General features: G+C 41.7%; 1 protein-coding gene across 1 annotated transcript in view; it reads right to left on the minus strand.

Moving 5' to 3' along the window:
* LOC135099943 (uncharacterized) overlaps positions 1–24,014 on the minus strand; it is a 156,415-nt gene that overhangs the window by 62,702 nt on the left and 69,699 nt on the right. Inside the window, exon 7 of the mRNA XM_064002677.1 lies at positions 23,653–23,786. Within this exon, the coding sequence (XP_063858747.1) occupies positions 23,653–23,786 (134 nt within the window). The remainder of the gene's footprint in view (positions 1–23,652; positions 23,787–24,014) is intronic.

The following is a 24,014-nucleotide window of genomic DNA, read 5'->3' on the forward strand; positions in this document are numbered from 1 at the left end:
TCTTCTTCTTCTTCTGCTTTCTTTTCTTTCTTGGTACGCAATTGTCATCTTTCTCCTTTTCTTTTCTCCTCCTCCTCCTCCTCCTCCTCCTCCTCCTCCTCCTCCTCCTCCTCCTCCTCCTCCTCCTCTTCCTCCTCCTCTTCCTCCTTTTCCCCCTCTTCCTCGTCCTCCTCGCCTTCATCGATACCAAAGTAGTATATTTTTACTACTCTTGCTTCCTACTTTTCCTCCTTCATATTGCTCCAGCACGTGAATTGTTGCCTCGGAACTTCATACAAAAATAAATTGGATGAAAGAAGTAATCGCAGAGAATTTCTTCACTCGAAAGAAAGAAAAAAAAACATCTATTTTTACCGGAAAGTTGTGATTGTTGTTGGTCTTGCTGGTGATGCTGTTGTTGTTGTTTGCTTTAATTTTGTTGTTTTAACCCTTTCACTGCGGTATCCAACTATTCATAGCAATAAAGGCGCAATATGGGAAAGAAAAGAAGGATTAAAAGAGCTTTCCAGTGCTGGGACTATATAGTACTTGGTGGTGGCTGTGGAACAAAAGGAAGTATCTCAGAGTGATTTGGGATTAAGGAAAGATATGCCAGATAGTAATAAAAGGCTTAATTTGGTGTACTCGTATTTTTAAGTATGTTCTCTCATGCCTTTTCATATATTTAATTTAATTTAATTTATTTATTTATTTATCATTTTTTTTCTATTACTTAATTTCTACCCTGGTCTGTCTTCTATCCATGTCCTTCACCCAGCGTCTTCCCTCCTGTCCTCACTCCGCTCTCCTCTACTCGGCCACACTCTTCCTCTTCCCGCTCCCCGCAGCCTCCTCTATCGTCTCTCAGGATCGGAATTGCAAATGAGTATGACACGCGCGCGTCGATGTCACCCAGGGAGGTCACTTGTGGTGCCAAGAAAACGTGAGACTTAGCGGAGATAGTCTCGACTCGAGGAATACAGTAGTGAGTGATGGGAAGCAAGAGCTGTGGAGGTTATTTACATGCTTAGATTAATTCCTCAAGTTAAAAACGAGGAATTTTCTACATAAAAAATTTAGTTTCCTGATTTTCTGAGTGAAACTTTTAATATTCCTGCCGTATTTTCCCGCGTCAATCCTTAATTTCTTTATGTAAAGAGGTGAAATCTTATCTAGCTCTATATATTCCTAATTTTTTCCTGTTTTTTTTGTTTTTTTAAATTTTAATTCCTTTAAAAAAAAAAAAAGGGTTGTTCTGTCTCGTTACAATCCACGTACGTTTTGCTGTGTTCCAGTAGGCAGTAAAGGGTGGCTTATCAATGTGATAAAACTGGAACTGAATTGGCTGGACACTTGAATGACATGGCCGAGTGGACGAGAGGCCGTGGAGGGAGCTGAGCGATTGGTTGTCAGGCTGGGGGACGCGAGGCCGAGGAAGAGAGGCTTCTCTGATAGGCTCCAGTACAGCGTCTTGTTGCCTCTGCCTCCCCACATCACAGAAACTTATTAGAAAAAGAACCATTGAGGAATACGAATAAACCCATAGCGCGGAAGGATTTGTTTATGTTCAACAAGACCTTGAGGCACAACTGTGCTCTCCCTCGAAAAAAAGTACTTAATGTATTGACTGTTGATGAACGGCGCCGCATGATTCTCATGTTGTTCTGGATTAAAGTCAATTATTCAACTAGAAAGAGGTTTAAAACCGTGAATGAAACCCTACTTTCCTGAAATCTATTAACCGATTGCTAATCCCAATCCGAAATAACACGCACACCTACACTCAACGTCAGTGCTTGGCATGGAAAGAAAGAGAGAGAGAGAGAGAGAGAGAGAGAGAGAGAGAGAGAGAGAGAGAGAGAGAGAGAGAGAGAGAGAGAGAGAGAGAGAGAGAGAGAGAGAGAGAGAGAGAGAGAGAGAGAGAGAATCACTCAACCTACGGTAAGTGTTGCCAGCTACACGATGGCTTACACGTTAACAAATAATTCTTACCACTTAAACCATGGCGTTCATTACAACATTTCCTTCGTTAGTGAATTTCTGAATCGCTCGAGTAGCACAAAATTATATAATGCCTTAAACTTGAAAAAGAAAGAGAGAAAAAAAAACATAATAAAACGGTCCTCAGTTGTAATAACGTTTTATGGCAAAAACAGTGTTGGGAATAATTGAATTCAGGACGATGTTTTAATGCGACTGATAAAGGGAATTAGTGTTAATGGTTTTGACTCTGATACGAGCCAAGTGCAGCCCTGTGTCCTACCTGACTAACGAGGGAACAGTGCGATGCGAATGGAAAAGAATGTATAACGTGCTAGAATTGGTGCGATGAGTATAAATATTTTTGGACTTGGTGCAGCGGGAAAGTGGTTACACGTGTCCACTTTTAACACTGAAGTACTGTGTATGTCTCTCTCTCTGTGGCTCTCGCTCTCTCTCTTTTATCATGTTCAGGTGTTAATGCTGTGAGTGTTGTCAGTGAGGCGCGTGAATTGAGGACCATCTGATAGGAGACAAGCGACGGTGATGGCACGAAGGGTAAACCACTCCGAATGAAAATTATGAAAAAAAAAAAAAAAATAATAATAATAATCAGACAAAAAATAAATTAATAAAGAAAAAAAAAAAGAAAATATAAGAAGACAATAAAGAGTGTAAAATGCTGTTTAGAACACTTTCCCCCTCTTTTTTCTACATTACTATATCTATTTTTAAGAGGAGAGAATCAAAGCAACAAAACACATTGGAACACTCGTCTCAAAGTTTTTGAAGATCGATTAACATGCGTTTTTTTTTTATTTATTTGATTAAACTTTCTTAGCTTTTCCCAGCCTTCAAAGCACATAGAAATTCAAATAGAAGTAAACATATATACATTTTTTTTTTCCGTTTTGTTTCTTATGGGGAAAGAAAAATGGAAGTGAAAGATTGTGAGTCGAAGAAAATGTCGAAATAAGAGACAATAGTTCGGCAGCGGTCCACGTCCCTTCTTTTCATGAATATTACCAAACCTAACGAGCCTGACACCACAGTGAGAAATCGATACGACGAAAGTTGCGACTTGGGCACATTGAAGTCACTCTCCAGTCCACGTTGGGCACCACAATGCTGTTCCTTGCCGCGCGTTGCCTTCCATTGTCATCTTAGTTGGCTTGTTTGAAGTTCGAAGTGCCCCTTTATTATTGGTCCTACTGACGCAGCCGCGGGGTTGAGGCGAGTCTGTCTGAAGCGGCGTCCCTGTTATGGCAAAACTTTCCTCCGTGGAGTGAAGCAAACACGACGACGAGGCGCTGCACCTGGCTAGCTTGGGAACGTCCTGTTAGTGTGTGTGTGTGTGTGTGTGTGTGTGTGTGTGTGTGTACGACTCTACTGTAACATTTGTTATTTTCAGGTTTTTCTTTTTCTATTCCTTTACTTTTTCTCTTGTGTTCTTTCTCTCCCCTTTACTTCTTTCTTTACTTTTCTCTCCTTTTGACTTTTACTCCTTCTCTCCCATTCTTTTTCTTACACACACACACACACACACACACACACACACACACACACACACACACACACACACACACACACACACACACACACACACTTAAATCACACCTCACCCTTCAAAAACAGAGACTAAAACTTGATCGTTCCATTCCCTACCAAATTATGAGCGTCTTCCTTAATCACAGGAGAAGGTCGAGAGGGGAGCAATATGGGGACAGTTTTAATTAAGGATTAGGCTCAAGAGAAAGGAAAAAAGGAGACTAGAGAGGAGAAGGAAGGGATAAATGAGAAGGGAGAACAATAAGAGATGATTAAAGAAGATATGGAAGTGTTATTATAAGATGCACATATTTAGGGAGTACTCGGGATGTGGTCTGAGCAATTAGAAGGGTGGTGGTAGTTGTGGTGATGGTGGTGTTGATGTACTGGTGTCTGTTTTGATGTCTAATGTACCCAGAGATGTTACGGTCACAGAGGCACGTGTGTTGGACAAGTGAAATGGGAAATACTGCAGTGTGAGATCCTAGGTGTTGCTTGTCAGATTAGAGAAAAAATGGGACAAAAATAGTGTTCTAATACTTCAGGATCTGGAATGGATTGTGTTTCCTTGCATGTTTACTGTGTGTGTGTGTGTGTGTGTGTGTGTGTGTGTGTGTGTGTGTGTGTGTGTGTGTGTGTGTGTGTTGTATTTGCTCGTATGCGAACTCTTGCACGTGCAGAAAAAAAAAGATTACGAGATATCTTTTTTTTTTTTAGTGAGTATTTCTTCATAAGCGATCAGTACCAATACGTTCATTTCTGTGTGTGGATGTTATTCCGCAATGGTAGTGACAAACTAAATTTTTCATCAGTTTTGTAATATTAAAAAAAAAAAAAATAAGATGAAATAAAATCAAAGCATATTTTCTCCTAATTTTCAAACTAAATCCTCGGATAATTACCTAATTTCACCTTAACATTTCAGCCACACCCGAACGCTAATTAGTGTCTGCAGGTCATTTCAACAGTTTTCAATTAATATACTATAATTATAATCTAGGGCTGTGGTGAGTGCGTGCGCGTGTGTGCGTGCGTGCATGTGTACTCATGGTGCGGATATATGGTTCTCTCTCTCTCTCTCTCTCTCTCTCTATCTCTCTCTCTCTCTCTCTCTCTCTCTCTCTCTCTCGCACGCTCATGCACGCACGCACGCACGCACACACACACACACACACACACACACACACACACACACACACACACACACACACACACACACACACACACACACACACACACACACACACACACACACACACACACATTTATGTACTCCCGAAACTTTTCATTAGAGAAAAGAGAGGGAAGCAGGAAACACACACACACACACACACACACACACACACACACACACACACACACACACACACACAAACTTTCCACTCTTAAAGCGGACTCGTGATGACTTCAAACAAAAGACAAGTTTTACTACAAAAGAGCGACTCTCACCTGGCAGTGTCCCCGACATGCAGTACTGTTAGTGTTCTGTTTGCTCCCCTTTCTGTTTCCCAACGTGTGCGGTAAATTACATAAGTGCACCAGTGTATTTTAGACGAGTGACGGAGCTTTTTTAATTTAAATGTGCGTACCTTTTATCTCAGTAATTTTCTAAGTATTTTCTTCCTTTTCCGGTTGATATCCTTGAAAAAAAAAACTTGATATCCTTAAAAAAAAATCATACTCTCGGGTCATGCGTCGCCAAGTCTTTATTTGGTAAAAGTTACAATATTTTTATTAATTAGACAAGAGCTTCTTCAATCTCCACTGTCTTTCGCACCCAATAATTCAATATCCGAGGATTTTACGTCTCTCTTCTCTCTTTTCGCCCCCTCCACCCTGCCTTGTGGGACCAACACATTCATCAGTCATCATTTTTGTCACTCTTTCTTTGCTTCCTCTTCGCTCCCCTTCTCACCTTCCTTGGCACACTGCGGCGAAAAGTTTTGTGTTTGCTCACTCCGTCCATCTCTGCTAATAACACTTGCATCCTCCCACATCTCCAAACATTTGCGCTTTTCTATCGTGCGCATCTTTCCGTGTAACTATTTTTCTCACCCTTGCCATTCACTCCTCAATATATTTTCGCTGAGCCTCGCTTATCTTCACTAGCTGCATCATCCATCTCTAAGAAGCAGAAATCCTTCCATTTATTAATAGTTTTATTGTTCACACGGTCCCTTTCATCCACACGCATCCTCTCATGTCCTCCTTCCTCTACCTTCATACCTATCCTCTTTTTTTTAATCTTTGTCTCCTTCTTTCCTGTTTCCTTTTCCTCCTTGTTCTTCTTCATATCCACACATCCCATATCATGCCCTTTCTGTTATACATTCCGTCTTGTAACTTCACTTCTCCACTTTTGCTTCTCCTCCTCCTCCTCCTCCTCCTCCTCCTCCTCCCGTGCCCCAAAGTTTCATATATCATACCTGACATACGCAGGTCAACACCTTTACACAGCCTCCATCACATGTCTCACGCTCACCACGCCTGCTTCACTCCTCCTCCACCTCTCCCCTCCACTCTTCCTTCCGCTCCCCCCCTCCCCCCCGCCAATCCCACACACTCGCCTCCTGGGTTGAATTCATGAATATTACTGAACGTGAGTCATCCTGGTAATGGCTCCCTCGCCACCTCACACTTTTAGAAGCGGGAATCCTTAAGCTATTATTTACTCTTCAGGCAAACGAGGCAACGATTAGAAAGATCGATGTTTTATTCCCTGGACGTTGATTTCGGTTTTATTTTTTTATTTTTATTTGTTTATTTTCTGATCTTGTTTGATATATATGCTCGATTTAGAATAAAATTACGAGTTTTTCTTTTACTTTTTTTTTTTCTTTTGTGTGGTAATTTGATGCTCTTTTTTTTTTTCGTTTGGTTTGTAATGTTTTTTTTTCTTTTTTCTTTTTAGCTTTATGTTAGCGGGAGTTTCTCTTCCTTTTGTTTTATATTGGATATTATTTTTTCGTTCTTTTTTTTGGCTTTAGATTTGTAATACAGAAGGATTTTTTTGTTCGCTTTGATATGCGGTATCACGTTTTTCATTCTTTTTAATATCTTTTTTTTTGTTGTTGTAATTGGAAAAAAGTTATTTCTTTTGCTTTGTAATGGGATAGTTTTTTTTTCTTTTTGCTCTGTAACGAAGCTTATTGTTATGCTTGTTAATTGGGCAGTTTTTTTTTCTTTTTTTTTTTATTCCCAGTGAGATATATCTTTCCACTTCTTTCCAAAACCTCATTATTCTCTTCTGAGCGACAGTAGCCAACACACCCGCCTGGCCTTCCATCTGGCGGCCATGGGTGTGTACTGCGATGACCGGTGCTGGTGTGTGAGTGAGCAATGACTGGCGCCGAGCAAATGGCCTTATATTGCGAGCTTCCCGTTTTTTGTCCCTGCCTCTTAAAGGGTGAGTTCCCATAGTCCCCTGGAGGGTGGAGCACGCTGGTCTAGGTTACTGGGAACGGCGCGTCCCTCTCTTGCGGTTTGCCTTTGATATAAATTCCTCACCCTTCGTGTACCTGTGGCCTGTTAAATGTTCGTAGAACTTGAAGGGGGTATTATTTTCTGAATATTTTTTTTTAATATTAATTTTTCACTATACTTGTAGTCATGATTTGTTGAATGGTTATATAAATTTCTGAAATGATCCCCTCTCATAATCTTTTTCTTTTTGACACAATACAACACTCTCCATGTATCTGTAATGTCTTAAGAAGGTAAAGTAATTCTGTAAAATTGTCTCGTGACCATCTCTTTTTGGCAAACGTTTCTCACTATCCATGCCTTTGTGATGTGTTAAATAATGTTGTCTCCTTTCAAAAGGAACATTTTCTATTAATCTTTTCTTTTTGGCATAGTATTATCACCATATTTACGCTAATTTAGTTTCTGAAATTACATTTCCACATGATGTTTTCTTTTGATGTAAATTGCGAACTATCAATGTGTTAATAGTCTATTAAATTGTCATCTAATAATTATTGTGGATAACATTTGTTTTTATAATGACCAGTGTGGACACTGAATAGATTCTCAAGCACATCTTTATAATAAGAATGTCTATAGATTTAGTGGAGCATAGATGTAACTTCATCCATGTTTTATCGTTTGCCTTTATTAAGCTCCCATCCTTCATGTCGTGTCTTCCAACATAAATTAAATCATCACCTAACTGCCTCATAAATCCTCACTGGATGCGTCTGGAACGGTAAGGGGAAAACTCTTTCCTGTCGTTCTGAGTATCATGAACTTTTAAATGGTAGATATTGAATTAGGACCATCATTAGTAAAAGAAGAAACTCCCATATGTATATGGAAATACACCTGTATTTCTTGCTGGCAGAAAGTACAAGGAAAACAATCGGGTGAAATACCGTTGTTAGTGAAAGTAATAACTTCCATTTCTATATAAATATCGACTGGTACCTCTTGCTACCAGAAAATGCAAGGAAAGATTCAAATGAGATACCATCATTAGCAGGTAAAAAAAGATAAATAAATAAATAAATAAATAAAATAAAATAAATAAATAAATAAAATAATAATAAAATATTTATATATAGAAATATTATCACCTCCTAGCGGAATATCCAAGACATTTCACCTAGTTAGCGTTGTTACAGCGCCCCGTCCAGGCCCAGGTAGTATAGTTAAGGCGGGGGAAAGAAGACCAATCAAGCCACACACCCGACCTAACTTTCCACGCCGTGAGAATGTGTCGGTTGTGAGTGATTTACCCGCGGGAGGGAATGACGTGGCCAGCAAGGAGTGAGGGGGACTGCGGGGAGGAGGAAGGGGAGCGATAAATGGAGGCAAGAGAAGAAAATGTAGGAAGTGAGGTGAGTTAACCGAGACTGAAGGGACGGATGGAGGTACTGGACTGAGAAGGAAGAGGTGGGAAAGATGAAGGGAGAAGGAAAAAATGATTAAGGAGAGAGAGAGAGAGAGAGAGAGAGAGAGAGAGAGAGAGAGAGAGAGAGAGAGAGAGAGAGAGAGAGAGAGAGAGAGAGAGAAAATGAATTCGCTTGCAAACATTCATTAAGCTCCCCTACACTCTCCCTAAAACACAAATTAGCACACTTTTTTGAGGAGTTGGATTTCACCTTTTGTTTATTCCTCCTCCTCCGGCCGCTGACGTGCTTGTGGGGTAGAAATTCTCGTCCAATATCAACCTTCGTAAGCGAGAGACTGACAGGACGAATAAGAATAATCACATTTTTTTTTATGTCCTTCATTCTCCCTTTTTCCCTCCTTCATGTCCTTGCCTTCTGAGATGAGACCAACAGTTCCTTGCACATTGTCTACTTATTGTGTCTTTCTTCATCTTTATCCGTCTTACATTTCCCACTCCAGGGAGTCTTAATTAACAGTGGAGCAACTTCAAATCTTTCCGTTCAATTCTAGCTAAGTATTCCAGTTCGCTGCTTTCACATCCGAATCTTCCCGCAGTTTAATGCTTTCAGTTCAAGTTTTCCCGTTCAGTTGTTCCTGTTCAAATCCTTCCGTTCAAATTTTCCCGTTCAGATCGTTCAGATCTTTCCGTTCAAATAAATTATTCCTGTTTAAATCTTCCGGTTCAGTTCTTGCAACTCTTATAGTTCGCTGCTTTCAATGCCTCCCGCTCAAATCCTCCCGTTCAAATGTTCCCGTTAAAATGTCTCCGTTCCGTCCCCGTTCAAATCTTTCCATGTACATCTTCCTGTTTAAGTCTTTCCGCTCCAATCCTCCCTTTTGAATCCTTCCGTTCAAATCTCCCCATTAAAATCTTCCCATTCAAATTTCCCTCTTGAAGTCCTCCCACTCAATTCCTCCCGTTCAGATCTCCTCCTGCAATTGTTACTGTTCAAATCGTCCCGTCCAAATCTGGCAAACTATTTCAGACCGTTGCTTTTCCACCTCCCACCCGTCCATCGCTCTCTCCCTCACTGCCGCCGCTGGATGATAAAATACCTTCGAAAACGCTCCTTTATTGTTACTGATGGATACATATACCTCCTCGTGCCAATTCCTCCCGCACGCCTGCTATCCTTCACCTAAACTCCGGTGAGAAACTTGCCCTTGAAAAATCGCGACCAATACCAGAGTTTCTGGAGAGTTTGTGCATAAAAGGTTTAGTTTGTCTCACATTTAATACTGTCACTGTTGTTTCTGTTATTTCTCTGCGTATTTGATATATTATTACACATGATTGACCTTCATTACTACAGTACTACTATTGCTGCTGCTACTGCTGCTGGTGCTGCTGCTGGTGCTGCTGGTGCTGCTGGTGCTGGTGCTGTTGCTGTTGTTGTTGCTGCTGGTGCTGGTGGTGGTGGTGGTGGTGGTGGTGGTGGTGGTGGTGGTGGTGCTGTTGCTGTTGCTGTTGCTGCTGCTGCTGCTGCTGCTGCTGCTGCTACTACTACTACTACTACTACTACTACTACTACTACTACTACTACTACTACTACTACTACTACTACTACTACTACTACTACTACTACTACTATTACTACTACTACTATCACCATTATTATTATCATTATTATTTCAGCAATGAGCAAATTTGTTATGGTTTCCTGCCACCTATTTTGTAATTTTCATGTGCAGGTGTGTTCAAGTGACATTTCCTCTGTGCCTTGGGTTTAATATCGCTTCTAAAACAATGATCAAATGAAAACTAAAGTAATTTTAGCCATCTGTGTGTTTTTTGTTCTCGTTCATGAATCAGTTTGCAACTGACACTGTTCAATTCTAATCAATAACCTTTAAAAAACATACTCATGTATTTTTTATGGTTTTTACATAAAGAAAAGAAATATAAATATACGTGCATAGATATAAAAGAAGCAGATACCGAAACCGTTCCAATTACGTTCAAGAAAAATGTTCACCGTTGGAAGCTGTGAAAGTTTCGGCAAGCGGGACAAGAAGTTACGTGAGTGGAGTCGCAAAGATATCACCCAAGTGTGGCTGTAGCGTCTCACCTTCGCCGAGTTAAGCCTTCAGCCCCACGCTGCTGCAAGCAACTGTTTCTGTCCTAATCTTCGCTCCGGTCGCCCTCTCGTGTGTGGGTTCAGCCTTTGAAGCCACCCACGTACAAAACCTTCACTTCACTCTTATTGGCTTTCTCGTGAGGAAGAGGATTGTTGATATCGACACTGAAGATTAACTTTGTCCTTGATTGCTGTGTCCTAGGCTAATAGTGACTTGAATGTTTGGACGAAGTGGTTGATCTGTAGAAGCGTAAATGCATTTAACAATAGACGGTAAGCCAATTAATTCCAGGCAGACAAGCCATCATAACGGACGGCCAAGGTTGACTACGACAACACTAAATTAATAATCTGATGATTACTTGACAGGGAATGAGCAGTTAAGGCAAGAGGAAAATAGCAGCTATAGTAGAAGGAAAAATTAGTACGATATTAAGCAACATAACGTAGTAACAGCATCATAACAATAAAAATAGTGAGACAGAATGGACCGAAGTGCTAAATCCGTGTTACAGTGGCAAATACTTATCGTGAATTATGCAACATCCTTGCAAGCGTTTGTGCCCCCAAGTGTTTATTTGTTTTTTACCAAGTATTCATATTTCATATCTTTTCCCTCTTTTCCTTCCTTTTGTTTGCCTTGAGTGCCCTCACATTCTCTCTCTCTCTCTCTCTCTCTCTCTCTCTCTCTCTCTCTCTCTCTCTCTCTCTCTCTCTCTCTCTCTCTCTCTCTCTCTCTCTCTCTCTCTCTCTCTCTCTCTCTCTCTCTTTCTTTTTCTAATGAAGCTTATAAGGACAAAGCATCACAACTGCCACAGACAGTCACTTTCTTCGCGCCTTTCCCGCCATTCTCATCTCTTGACTTCTTTGAACTTTTCCTCTACAAGCATTCCCTTCGGAGTTTCTTGTTCTCCTTCCTCCGTTTGTACTCGTTTCCCTTGAATGCTCCGACGCGGCCAGCTTCTCCCTTTACACCTCCAACAGCCTCCCTTTATACGTCCAAGTTACCATTTGGAGTCTCCTTTCAGTCCCTCACCTGACACCCCTTCTCCCATCACGACTAAGTTTTATGCTCCCTGTAGCCTCCTCCTCCTCCGCTTCCAAGTCTCCCTATCATTCCGTCCCTTTGCCCCAGCTGACTTTTTTGTCCTTTTGCCAATAAAAAGAAAATGTTTTCCTGAGGGGACGAGACGACAGGACGTCAGAATCATTTGTCTCGTAGTTTTCCTCCTGGGAATCTGTACATGACATCCCCTCGAAGTAGCGGTGAAGGGGAGGATGAGTTTCTTAATGGTCTCGCTAAAATATGTCCATTCCATGATTTGTTTTCCGCTGTATGGAGGAAGAAAAGTTGTGTGTGATGAGTTATCAAGAATTGTTTTATGCTGTCTCTTGAATAGCCGAAAGGAAAGTTTTAAAAGTAATTACTCGAGGTTTTGCTCCTTTCGGAAATTGGACAGAAAAGGTTTATGTGGAGGACGTGGGATGGCTTTCGTTATCTGGTAAGTAACATTTACCGTAATGAGCTTTTTATTAATGGGTTTTGGACTGCCATCCATCTAGCTTTGGTATCAGCACACCCCGTCTAGTATCGTCCAGTGGTGGCTCCGTTTCGGAATAACTGTACACGAGAGATTGGCTCGTAGAAAACTGCGAGTGTTACATAACGAGGAGCAAAAAATTAGACGAAACACTAAAGAAAAAAGAAATACTGATCCCTTATGCTTTTTGTCAGCAATTCTCAACATACGAAAAAAAAAGTATATTTACTCCTTTCCTTCTCTTCTTCTTGTTTTGTCCCATTCTTCCTACCCTCTCCCTTCTTTATTCCTGAGGCTCCTGCTCCTTCGGAAGTTAGAGTGAATAATCTTGGTCTGAGCAGTGCATCTTCCCGAGCCTCAGCCGGAACCTACTCCCTGCACTAAATTCTCAGCCTATTGTTCACGGCCATTGTGTCTGGAGCAGCGTGCACGATAAGAATATTGAAATGTCACCACCAGGAGAAGCAACGCCAGTGTCGCTAACTCGTGGATAGGAGGGAGAGAGGGGAGGGGAGGCGGGGGAGTGAGGAACGGAAGGGAGGGAGGGAGAGACTGTTCAGAGAGATATTTGTAGAGGATGAAAATAAACTGAGGGAAAGTAGCAAACATCGCTGAAGAGGAGGTTTTAAAGGGAAGAAGAAAGGGAAGGGCAAGGAGAGGGAGGTAGAGGTTGCAAGGAAGAATATATATATATATATATATATATATATATATATATATATATATATATATATATATATATATATATATATATATATATATATATATATATATATATATGACAGAAAAAAAATAGGTGGGTGAAAACAGACTGAGGAAGGGAAGCAAACGCCACTGAAAAGGGAGCTGTACAGGAAGCAAGAACGGGAAAGACAGAAATAGGAATAAAGGTCTCTGAGTATACAAGAGATGGAAAAGGAGGCATGTATAGGAAGCAGTGAGTGAATGAAGAATAGACAGTTGAGGAGAAGGTAAGGCTGTACAGTAAGAGAGACTGAAGGACTGAAATGGTGGGAGGCAGCGAAGAAGGGAATATGTTTGGGAGAGAAAAGAAGGCAAATGGTATGAAAATGAAGAGAATGAGGGAAGCGCCGTTGGGGAGGAAGCTGTGAAGGTGGCGGCGCAGAATGTTGCTCGTAACTACATTCCAGTAATAAACAAGTAATGAGAGCTTTTGTCACAGCTGGGGGCGCAATTACCTTCCAGTCCTGCGGGATGTGGTTATCTCATTACCGCAGACAGGGAACCGGACGGACGGTGCGTGAATAAAAGTAATTTAATAAACCACACGACGGAATGAATACAAAAAGCTATGAATGAACGAACTTGTGAGGAGAAATACACAGAAATACAAGGAAATATGGTAATGAGAGGACGAAGAGTGTCTGATAGGAAGAAATGTGATAATGAAAGGAAAAAGAACACTTGGCTAATTTGATGAAATAAGAAAAAACGTGATAATGCAGGAAAAAAAAAAAAGTTAACTTGGACATAAAACAAAATATGATAGCGAGAAGAACACTGGCTAACGCGAGAAAAATCAGAAGAAATGTCACGATGAATAAATGAAGAACACTGGTAGACTTAAGGACTTCCGTATTATATTCATTCAGTGATTAACGCGAAAAATAAGAAGCAACTTGACGATAAAGAGAGAAAAAAAAAAAAAATCGGTAAACTCACTGATCGCCACGAGTAAATAAGAAACATGACAATGAATAGCAGAATCACACCGGTAGAATTAAAAACCACTATGTATGTATGTTCATTAAGAGCAGCGCCTCCAGCCACCTGTATATACCTGACTGTTGATTCACGGGGCCAGGAATTAGCCGCTACTAGGTATTTACGGCAGAGATCAAGAAAGATCGCTGCTTCTCACTAATACATGTGGCGCTTGCAGCAGATGGGGGACTGCCTGTGATACGTTGTTTATTTGGCTTCGAGGAGGAGGCGGCGATGGAAAGCGACCGCCGGTGAAGGGAGGAATTCTTTGATGTGGGGAACGTGAAGGGGAAGCGGAGGTAAAGGACTGCATAGAGGAAGAGAAAATTGGAATGGGATTGAAGTGACAGATGTGCTTAGACTAAAGGAGTGTGCGTACGTAGAGTGGCTGGGAAAGGAAGTGGTGTGAAGGGAGGAAGACAAGGAATTTACCCCAGTGAAATGTTTTTCTACTCGGTTACTTTTTGGAAGCGAGAATTGAACGTTTCTTTCTTCTTTGTTGACAAGCTTTTATAGTACGTTAAGAAATGAGGGTTGTAAGGAGAGAAAACTTGGCTGAATAATAGTTAGGAAAAGTAAAGGATAAGTTCGTGTCCATTTCGCGTCTTTACTACTTAAAAAGGAAGGAAGGTAAGGAAAGGAAGCCTGAGGGAGGTAAGGAAAGGAAGCTTGGTTGAAGAGTGGAATTAAGAAAAGTAAAAGAAAATTATCCGTGTTTACGTTTTTATACATTTCGAGAGAAATTATAATCATAAATATGAAACTATAAAGGCCAATATAATTTTTCATTGTTTTGCAAATTACGCTAAACTCATGAAAAAGAAAAAAAAAAACAGACACCAGAGAGAGAGAGAGAGAGAGAGAGAGAGAGAGAGAGAGAGAGAGAGAGAGAGAGAGAGAGAGAGAGAGAGAGAGAGAATGGAAAAGAAGAAAGAGAAAGTTAAAAACAAAAACTGCATTACCATCATTACCACCACACTGAATATTACAAGAGTACACAATATCACAACTCACCACCGCCACCACCACCGCCACCACAATGCACTCAGAATATTATTACAGTACCTAATAGCACCATGCACACTGGCCCCACGTCCCTGGTATATAATGGTACAATCCCATCAGGTGAAGCCTTAACATAACACGAACCCCACTGCTGGAGGCACATTATAATTACCCATTACTCCTCGTCCATTGCCCTGGAGAGCTACACACCCGGGTTGGCCACGGATGGTCTGGCCGGTAAGCGAATGTCACCTGTACCGCCTGCTTGCGTGGCTGATTTCCCCGTGTGATGTGCTGATGGTTAGTTTGCCTCGTTGTCACTATGCGTGAGTAATTAGAATGTCCTGTGTTTGGTGAGGCAGAGAGACAGACAAGGGAGGAGTGGGAAGGTGAGTGGGGGAGAGGCGTGAGGAAAGGAGAGGAGAGGAGAAGGGAGAGGACGGGAGTGCAGGGTAGGGGAGGGGAGGGGAAGAGTGGAGAGAAGGGAAGAGAAGAAGAGAAAGGGACAGACAGAGACAGACACACTAGGACTTACAAACTTAAACACAGATAAACAGACAAGTAGAAAAGAGAGAAAGGCAGGCGGACTGACAATGAGACAGACAGACAGACAGACAGACAGACAGTTACAGAGGAAGTGGAAGGAATTTTTAATATCCTGAGGAATCAGTGCCAAGATTCGGTGGTAAAAAGAAATGTATAGTAAAACGATAAAAAAAAAAAGATATAAAAGAGGTATTGGAAAAAGATAAAGAAGCTGAGGAAAATAAAGAAAATACTGCCACACGGGAAGGAAAAGAAAGAGCACACGAATAGAGGAAAAGTAAAGATTTAGCGCTATATAGAACAAAAAAAATCTATATTCTAAAAAAAAAATTGTCTCCCTCTCTCTGTCTGTCTGTTTGTGTATGTATGTAGGTATGTTTGTATTCTCATCCTTTTTATTGTTGGTATTCATCTGTGTGTGTGTGTGTATGTGTGTGTGTGTGTGTGATGAGAAGCGCGGGCTCGTCATCAGAATCACTGGCACTATTATCACAGAGCACAATATATGTATAGCATCATTCAGTGCAAATGTTTAGGGAAAGTGGATTTACTGTAGTAATAATAATAATAATAATAATAATAATAATAATAATAATAATAATAATAAGTAATTACAACAGTAATGAACAATAATAATAATAATAATAATAATAATAATAATAATAATAATAATAATAATAATAACAACAGTAATAATAAATGATGATTGGAGGACATTAGTGTGGAGAGAGTGGCTGTGGCGGATCAATAGCAAGTGTCCTCCATGCTATTAGCCCCAAGCGGCCCCTTGACGCTGGTGGTCCGGGGCGGGGCGAGGCGCGGGGTATCTGTTATTTAGAGGAAGGAAAGGGAAGGAGAGACGGAAGAGATGTGAATGATGGCGGAATGTAATGAAGGAAGCAAATTCTGAGTGTAGTATTTCTTCCATATTTTTCTTTTTCTTTTACTTTTTTTTTTTTTACGTGTGTCGGGAGAGAGGAAAGTAGTTCCGTGTGTGTGTGTGTGTGTGTGTGTGTGTGTGTCCCCCTGTCACTTTAACCTATATTTTTAACAATTTATGTCCATATGTGTGTTTTGCCGTGATAGTATTGACATGATACGCGTCCAGTTTTCTGCCATTATTACATCACATGCTCATTTTTTTTCGTTGATCAAACAGTTTTTGTATTGGCCTATTCAATGCCGCGCCGGGTTTTGGTAGCGGTGACTATGGTGGGAATGGCTGGAGCGGACCGCGGTAGTAATGAGATGCGAGGACTTGGCGTTACGAGGTCGGGATGGCATTAGGGCTCCGCATACCAACATATCTGGTATCACACACGCCTGTACCTAACCTGGCATGGCTACCAAACCTAACATGACAAATTTAATGTAATCTAATTTGTCATGATATAGCAGCCCATTGTTTGCATTACTTCTTCTGTAACTTAGCCGTCAGTGTGTTTATACACTCGTAATAGATTATATATTTATTTATTTATTTACTTAGTCATTTAATTTGGATATGTTTATTTTTTGTTATAGCTTGTTTATTGCGGTCCGTGTTGACACACACACACACACACACACACACACACACACACAAAGCTAGTTGGAAGTAACGCAAACTTCACATTATCCGCCTTCTTCAAAAGTTATTATAAAAATTCTGGTTGGAAATTTTATGCATATTAGTTCAACGACTTTCATTCATTTGCAACTTGCTCCATATCTTGAATATCAACTGAATAATGACGAGGCGTGTCAGTCATGTTCGTTCGTATGTTAGAAATCTTAAGAAAAGGGCTAGTTGGTATCACTCCTGAGAATACTGTGTAAAGTGATGCGCATCTCTTCAGTAACTTTTTCCCGCAGGCACGGAAAGGAACGGTTGTACCACGCCGTGCTCGAGGCACCTCACCAGGTGTGGTGCTATACTGGCCCAGTCGTAGCACACTGTGCACGGGTCCTGCGTTTTGGTGCTGCACAGGCTTCATTATGGCGCCCGGTGGCGGCATGTGCAGCTCCTGCAGCTGTTCCACCAGAATAGTCGTGCAGGCGGACAGGTTGCTGTACATGGAATCATACACCGCCAGCTGGCCGCTGCGCTTCGTACCGTAAGAGGACAACAGCAGCCAGTGGGTACCCGCCAGGCGGCCATATTCCGCCATGGAGTCCAGGCGCAGCGGCGCAGAGCGGTTCACCACCTGCAGGAAAAGAGACGTGGCACCGTGCTGCAGTGGCGGCAGGATGAAGGCCGCGCCGCAGGCGTACAGGCCGCGAGTCTCCGGAAAACGTCTTTGTAATATGTCCTGCGCCAGGTCAATCACGTCATCGGAGAGCCATCGCCGCCCCAAGATGTCCCTTCGGTCAGCACTGCGAAGGCGAGGCAAGGGCAGCGGCTGGAACTGCAAAGTGCACGATTCTGCCTCGCGACGGAAAGCCTCCCTGTGATCTTCACCACCGTGGCAGGCGAGGTGATCGTCATTGAGCGAGGTGCCCTGCTCTGAGGTCAGATCAAGAAGGGGAGAATTCTCCTGGTCTGAGGTCAGGTCCTCCTCCAGCAGAGAGGTCCACTCGTCATCCATGTCCTCGTCACTGTCTTGCGTAAAGCTGTCATCAACAGCTGTTTCATAATCACTGGATGATCCAGCATCATCATCAGCTATTTCATAATCATTGGATGATCCAGCATCATCATCAGCTGTTTCATAATCACTGGGTGATCCAGCGTCAGTGTTGTACGCATCCGTGTGCAGTGCCGGTGTGCCACCATGGCTAACATAATCTGTGGCTAAGCTTTCATGGATAAGTGTGAAAGGCTTAGACCAATTTGTCCTGTCAGTTGCAGGCCCGTACATGTCCTCCACCGTCTGCTTGAGCCGGAAGGGCGTTGATTCCCGTGCTGTAGCTCACATTTCCCTGGCCCACGCAGCTGCTAGGCGCCCTTGGTCACCGGGTCGGCTGATTTGTAGAACTGAATGCATTTTGGTCTTCAGTCTGACCGTACAGCGCGATGAGAAAGATGAGCTGATGTGTCAAGCTCGCGACGAAAAGTGGCAGCAAGGAGGTTACCAAAATATGGACAAAATAGAGGTGTGTTACCTGCTTTTCTGTGCAGGCGTTTCCAATAAATTTATCTTTCGTTTTTTTTTTTTTTTTAATTTTACGGAGTCAGATGAGTATAAATACTAACAAACAATAATCAAAGTGTGAAGAGAAATCAAGACGGACATTAAGAGAGCTGGTGATCAAACTAGATTCTTCAAAGATGAATACGCAAGTGTTCACACAAGAGAACAGTCAGGACTCTGAAGTGGTTACTATTTCATGAGCATCTGACTTGGGCAGAATGTAAGAATGGACAGACAGATATCAAAGACAGCTATTAACAAATGCAGAGTACTTAGTGTAGGGAGAAGAAGTTCTCACGGTAGCTTCACAATAAACGACGAAGCTCTGGTAAGTTCAGGGAATGAAAAAAGATTTAGCAATTATAGTTAGCTCTGATCTCCAAGAAAACACTGCATAAAGGCCAGAACTAAGGCAAACTGGGTATTAGGATTAATTTTAAGGAATGTTAAAGGTAGAAGTTCCGATGTAATATTAAAGTTCTTTTTGGCGGTGGTCAGACCTCATCTAGACCATGCTGTGCAGTTCTGGTTCCCATATTAGAGAAAGGATATAGGTCTATTAGAATAAGTATTAAAAAAGAATAACTAAAAGGATACAGGGGATGAGGGGTATTCCTTACAAAACGAGACAAGGTTTTAAATGTACACTCCTTAGAGAGACGTAGGTTAAGAGGGGATCTGATAGAGGTCTTTAATTGGTATAAGGGTTATAATAAGGGTGACAAACAAAATTCTCATTATCAGTAATCAGGATAGAACAAAAAATAATGAGTTCAAGCTTGAAAAATTTATTTTCAAGAAAGAAATATGAAGGAATTGGTTCACAAACAGAGTGATAGATGAATGGAATGGATTCGGTAATCAGGTTTTTAATGCTGAGTCATTAGGGAGCTTTAAAAGAAGATTAGACAAATTCATGAATAGGTGTGATAGTTGGAAATAGGTAAGTCTGTTTCAAACAGGGACTACCACGTGTAGGCCTGATGGCTTCCTGCAGCTTCCCTTATTTTCTTATGTTCTTATGTTCATACATACGCACGCCTTAACAAGACAGGTAATCCGTACACTATTATATTCTGTCCCTCTTTTGTTCAGTCGTATCACACAGTTTACTAGTACGAACAGTGGTAGTGTTCGGTTCAACAGACACCTTCGTAACAAACCGACATATCGCCTGGCATCTGTTCATCTTATGCAGTCTTACCTAATATCATGTCATTCAAACATTACCATTCCTACACCCAACATTTCCTCCATCTACGCTGCCATCTGTACCCAAACCACTATATTACCATCTGCTACATAATACCCTGACTTAAACAGCTCCACGCAGTAATGTACCTCAGTCTCCACGGACAGCAACAACAACAACAAGCGGTTCTTGCTGGCAGTGCGTCAGTGTGATTTAGTGATTAGATTAAAGCCCATGCATTCATGTATAAATTATAGGTTTTGGCTCGGCCCTCCCCGCAGCCTTACCCTCGTTAGTAATCGGAGGACGAGGTAATAAATAAATTGAACGAAGGGCGGAAGAGTTGGGCGACGGGAAAGAAGAGTGAGGAAGGGGAAAATAAACTGGGAAAAATGGTGGTAATGGTTGTGGTGATGGTGATGCTTATGGTGTGGTGGCTACCCAACGTGGGGCTGTAATGAGGGTAATTATTACGCCTACAAACTACAGTGACTTTAGTCTTCCACTGGTTTATGTCATGTATGCTGGGGTAAGCCGCAGAAAAAAAATGAAAAAAATAAAATAATTGCATGATTCAAGCACACACACACACACACACACACACACACACACACACACACGTTCCAGTGAAGACAGCAGCATCCAAATTTACCAGATGGCAGAGAAGAGAAGAGAAAAAGAAGGAACGAAGGTGGAGATAAACAAGAGAGAAATAAGAAGGAACGAGGAGGAGGAAGAGGAGGGAGCAGAGAAGGAAGAAGAAAAACAGGTGAAAAAAAAAAATACATATACCAGGAGGAGAAGGAGGAGGAGGGAAATGGGCTCCCGCAACACAAACAAGATACACAGGTTCCCACGAAGTAAAAGTGGAAGGAAGACGAAGAGAGGAGAAAAATGAAGAGAGATGAAGAACGACTTGGAGGATGAAGGAACAGAAGAGGAGGAAGAGGAGGAGGAAGATGATGAGGAATAGGTATAAGAAAAGGAAGTGTAGGAGAAGATTTGGAAAGAGCAGGAAAAGAGGTACAAAAAATAAGCAAACGGAAGGAGGAAAACATCGGAAGGAGGAAGGAAGGAAAAGCAGAACGGGAAATGAAGGTAGAGGAAAAGGAAGCGTAAGAGGAAGAGAAGAAGCAAAAAAGTGAAGTAGGGGGAAGGAAATAGAAGGCGATATTCCAACCGTACCATTAAAAAATACATTCTCAATACTGCAATTAATATTATCGGTGGTACGAAAGGCAATTCATAGTCTGTCGCTTCCATCTTCAAACAACCTTTCCCTTCTATTATCTTCCCTTAGCGATGAAAGGGATCCAGCGGCACCCTTGACACACCAGAGCAGGTAATGCTGCCTCCTGCTGCCACATCCTTCTCTCCAGTGTTGGTTTAGCTCTTGCCGTCTCACTTTAATACGAGTTTCACGTCAGCGTGGCCTCAAATAGTTGCTTCTTTCCGCAGCGGAGGCAAGTTTAGGGAGAGGAATTTTATTTTATTTATTTATTTTTTTTTTTATTTTATTTTTTTTTATCAGCGATTCACCTTGCCTGACTTTTTTTTTTTTTTTTTTTAATTTTCATCTTATTTCTGCCTCGTGTGTTACTGGAATCGTATCCCTCCCCACATGTAATATTTTCTAATTATTTTTAGTTTCTTCCTCGTTCACTTTGTCTTTCATTCCCGTTTTCATTTTGTAATTTTTCATCCTCATCTTCCTTGTGTCCTTTGTGAATTTATTGGCTTGGTATCCTTCCAATTAGTTGATTTTCCTAGGTTTTCTGTTTTTCTTCATTACTCATATTGCTCTCATTCTCCTTTTGATTTCACTGTTCTCATCTTCTTTTGATTTAATTCTTCTTTCTCTGTTATCTTTTATGTGTCCTTTGTAATACAATTAACTTCATATCGCTGACCTTTCTTTTTATTTTCGTATGGTTTCTATTTTTCACACGTTTATCTTCTAATTACTTGCCATTCTTCTTCTCTGCCTTCATTAAATCTTTCCATCATCCCTTTCTCCTTCCTGGGGGCGAGTTGGCAAGTTGGCAAGTTGGCTCTGTGGTAAAGTGCTCGACTCGTGGCCTAAAAGTTGCAGGTTCGATTCTGACTCTAGGCCGTGTATCGTAACCCTATCCGCTGCAATATGACCGTGCTGCGACGCCATAACTCACTCACTTTAATTTTCCTTCCCTTCTCTTCACCTCTTTTCGTGTGGAGCCAGCCTGCTAGCTACTCTGTGCCCGTACTCCTGAATTATACAGGGAAAAAGAGGGCACGAACATTACGAAAAGTTTTGATGCATTATGAAGACCGGATTGGGAATAAGTCATTAATTTTCAGGGTGGTGCGCACTAAGCCGAACCGGTGATGTATATCCTCCTGGGCGGTGCTTCCTGTTAAAATTTAAGCCGAAATCTCTTTCCAACCGCCTTCAATTTTTTTTCCCTCGTTTATGTAATATTTTAAAATCTTTCTTGTGAAAATTAACGTTTGCCATTACCACTTACGCAATAAAAAGATTAATATGAAACTTTTTATAAATACTAAACTGCAAAGGCCATCTTTTTTTTATTCTATTGATTAAAATTTGTACAAAAGTGAGGAAAAAACTGGAAAAAGAGGAATTTTTGCAGAGCTGGGTTAGGCTGATCAAGTTAGGCGCCTCAGTAGCCATCACGGCCAGCGGTCCGCGGGTGTGGTGGAGGGAAGGATACACGAGCTTCGGACAATAGTAGACTAAGGGGAACAGAGTGGCGGGAGTGGACCGTGACCCAGTAATGGTAGCAGCCGTATTGCAGGATGTCCGGCAGTTTTAGTTTTGTGATGCTCGCCACGACCTCAGTTTTTCGCTACTGTTCCCCTTTGTATTGGTTTTTATATTCCTGACATTTCTTCTGTTCTCTTGTGGATTTGATTATTTGCACGCTTATTATTTGCCATCCTTCCTCTTTCCTCTCTACTGCTACTAACCTTCTCGCTACGCTTATTACTCGCCACAGACCTCGTTAAAAAACTGTATGATTACTTTTTTTTTTATCAATTTATTGGTCTCGGTAAAGAATAAACCAACAACCATAAGGAAATCTACGCTTACGGAGATCTTGCGCCAGAATTCCTAAACTGGTGTTTGAACATTATGCTGAAATGCGTATATTAATGGGAAGTAGTAATAAGGTATCAATTACAGCGCAGTTAGTCGTAATTATACAGGTATTTATGGATCAGAGAGAGAGAGAGAGAGAGAGAGAGAGAGAGAGAGAGAGAGAGAGAGAGAGAGAGAGAGAGAGAGAGAGAGAGAACGATACTCAAACACGCAGACAAATAGAAAGAAAGGATGTTATTGGCTCCGTTGAAGAGGACCTAACGAGGAAGTGTCTGTGTGTGTGTGTGTGTGTGTGTGTGTGTGTGTGTGTGTGTGTGTGTGTGTGTGTCTTAGTGGTTCCGTCGGTAAACATCTAAGCAGCGTGGTGCCTTTCCCTTCAGGAGCGAGCGGGGGAGACGGTAATAAAAATAGATGAAACGTCTCCGCCACAGACCACCACCAGCAGCAGGAATGTAATTACGGTGATGAGCTGCGACGAGAATGTTTACCTGCCCTGGGAGAGGATGGAGGGCTTTGCTGCTTACCTCAAGGACAGAAGGGAGAAGGGACAGAAGGGCTGGGGAGATGGGAGGAAGAGGAGGAGGAGGAGGAGGATTAGGATTAGAAGATTTAGGAGGGAAGGAGGGAGAAGGAGGAGAAGAGAAAAAAATGAACGAGAATTAAAAGGAGGAGGACAAGGATAAGAAGGAATAGGAGGAGGAGGAGGAGGAGAAGGAAGAGGACACGAACGTGGAATGGAAGAAAGAAGAGGAGGAGGAGAAGGAGGAGGAAGAGGAGGAGAGGGAAAGGGAGAATGGATTGATTGGATGATATTGTACAGCAACAACAGGAATAATGTGCTGTCACTTAGCAGAAAGGAAAGGAGGAGGAAGAGGAGGAGAAGGAAGGAAGGAAGGAAGGGAGGAGGAGGAGGAGGAGGAGGAGGAGGAGGAGGAGGAGCACAGGTACTTACCGAAGACGATGGAGGCCATTGGTGAAGTCATTGACAAGGTTTGGCTTCATGTGTTCCCAGAGGTCGGGTTTAATCTTGGACACGTAGTATTCGGCGGAGCTTGCCCGGACTGACCCCACCCGCAGCGACAAGATCTGGAGGGGGGAAGGATAGCGATTATTAAAGAGAGAAGATTTAGCTACGACCTTTGAAAAGCGCAAGTAGAGATAGAAAGAGTTATAACTAAAGGCAAAAAAAAAAAAGGGCTTATACAGTGACACTTGTTGCTTCATTCTTGTAACCTTAGTCGATGTTATTGTCTGGAAATGACACTACAGACACTAAAAAAAAAAAAAAAAATGATGTTACCTATCATTTCTTTT

Source organism: Scylla paramamosain, chromosome 4, assembly GCF_035594125.1.
Source record: "Scylla paramamosain isolate STU-SP2022 chromosome 4, ASM3559412v1, whole genome shotgun sequence".
NCBI lineage: Eukaryota > Metazoa > Arthropoda > Malacostraca > Decapoda > Portunidae > Scylla > Scylla paramamosain.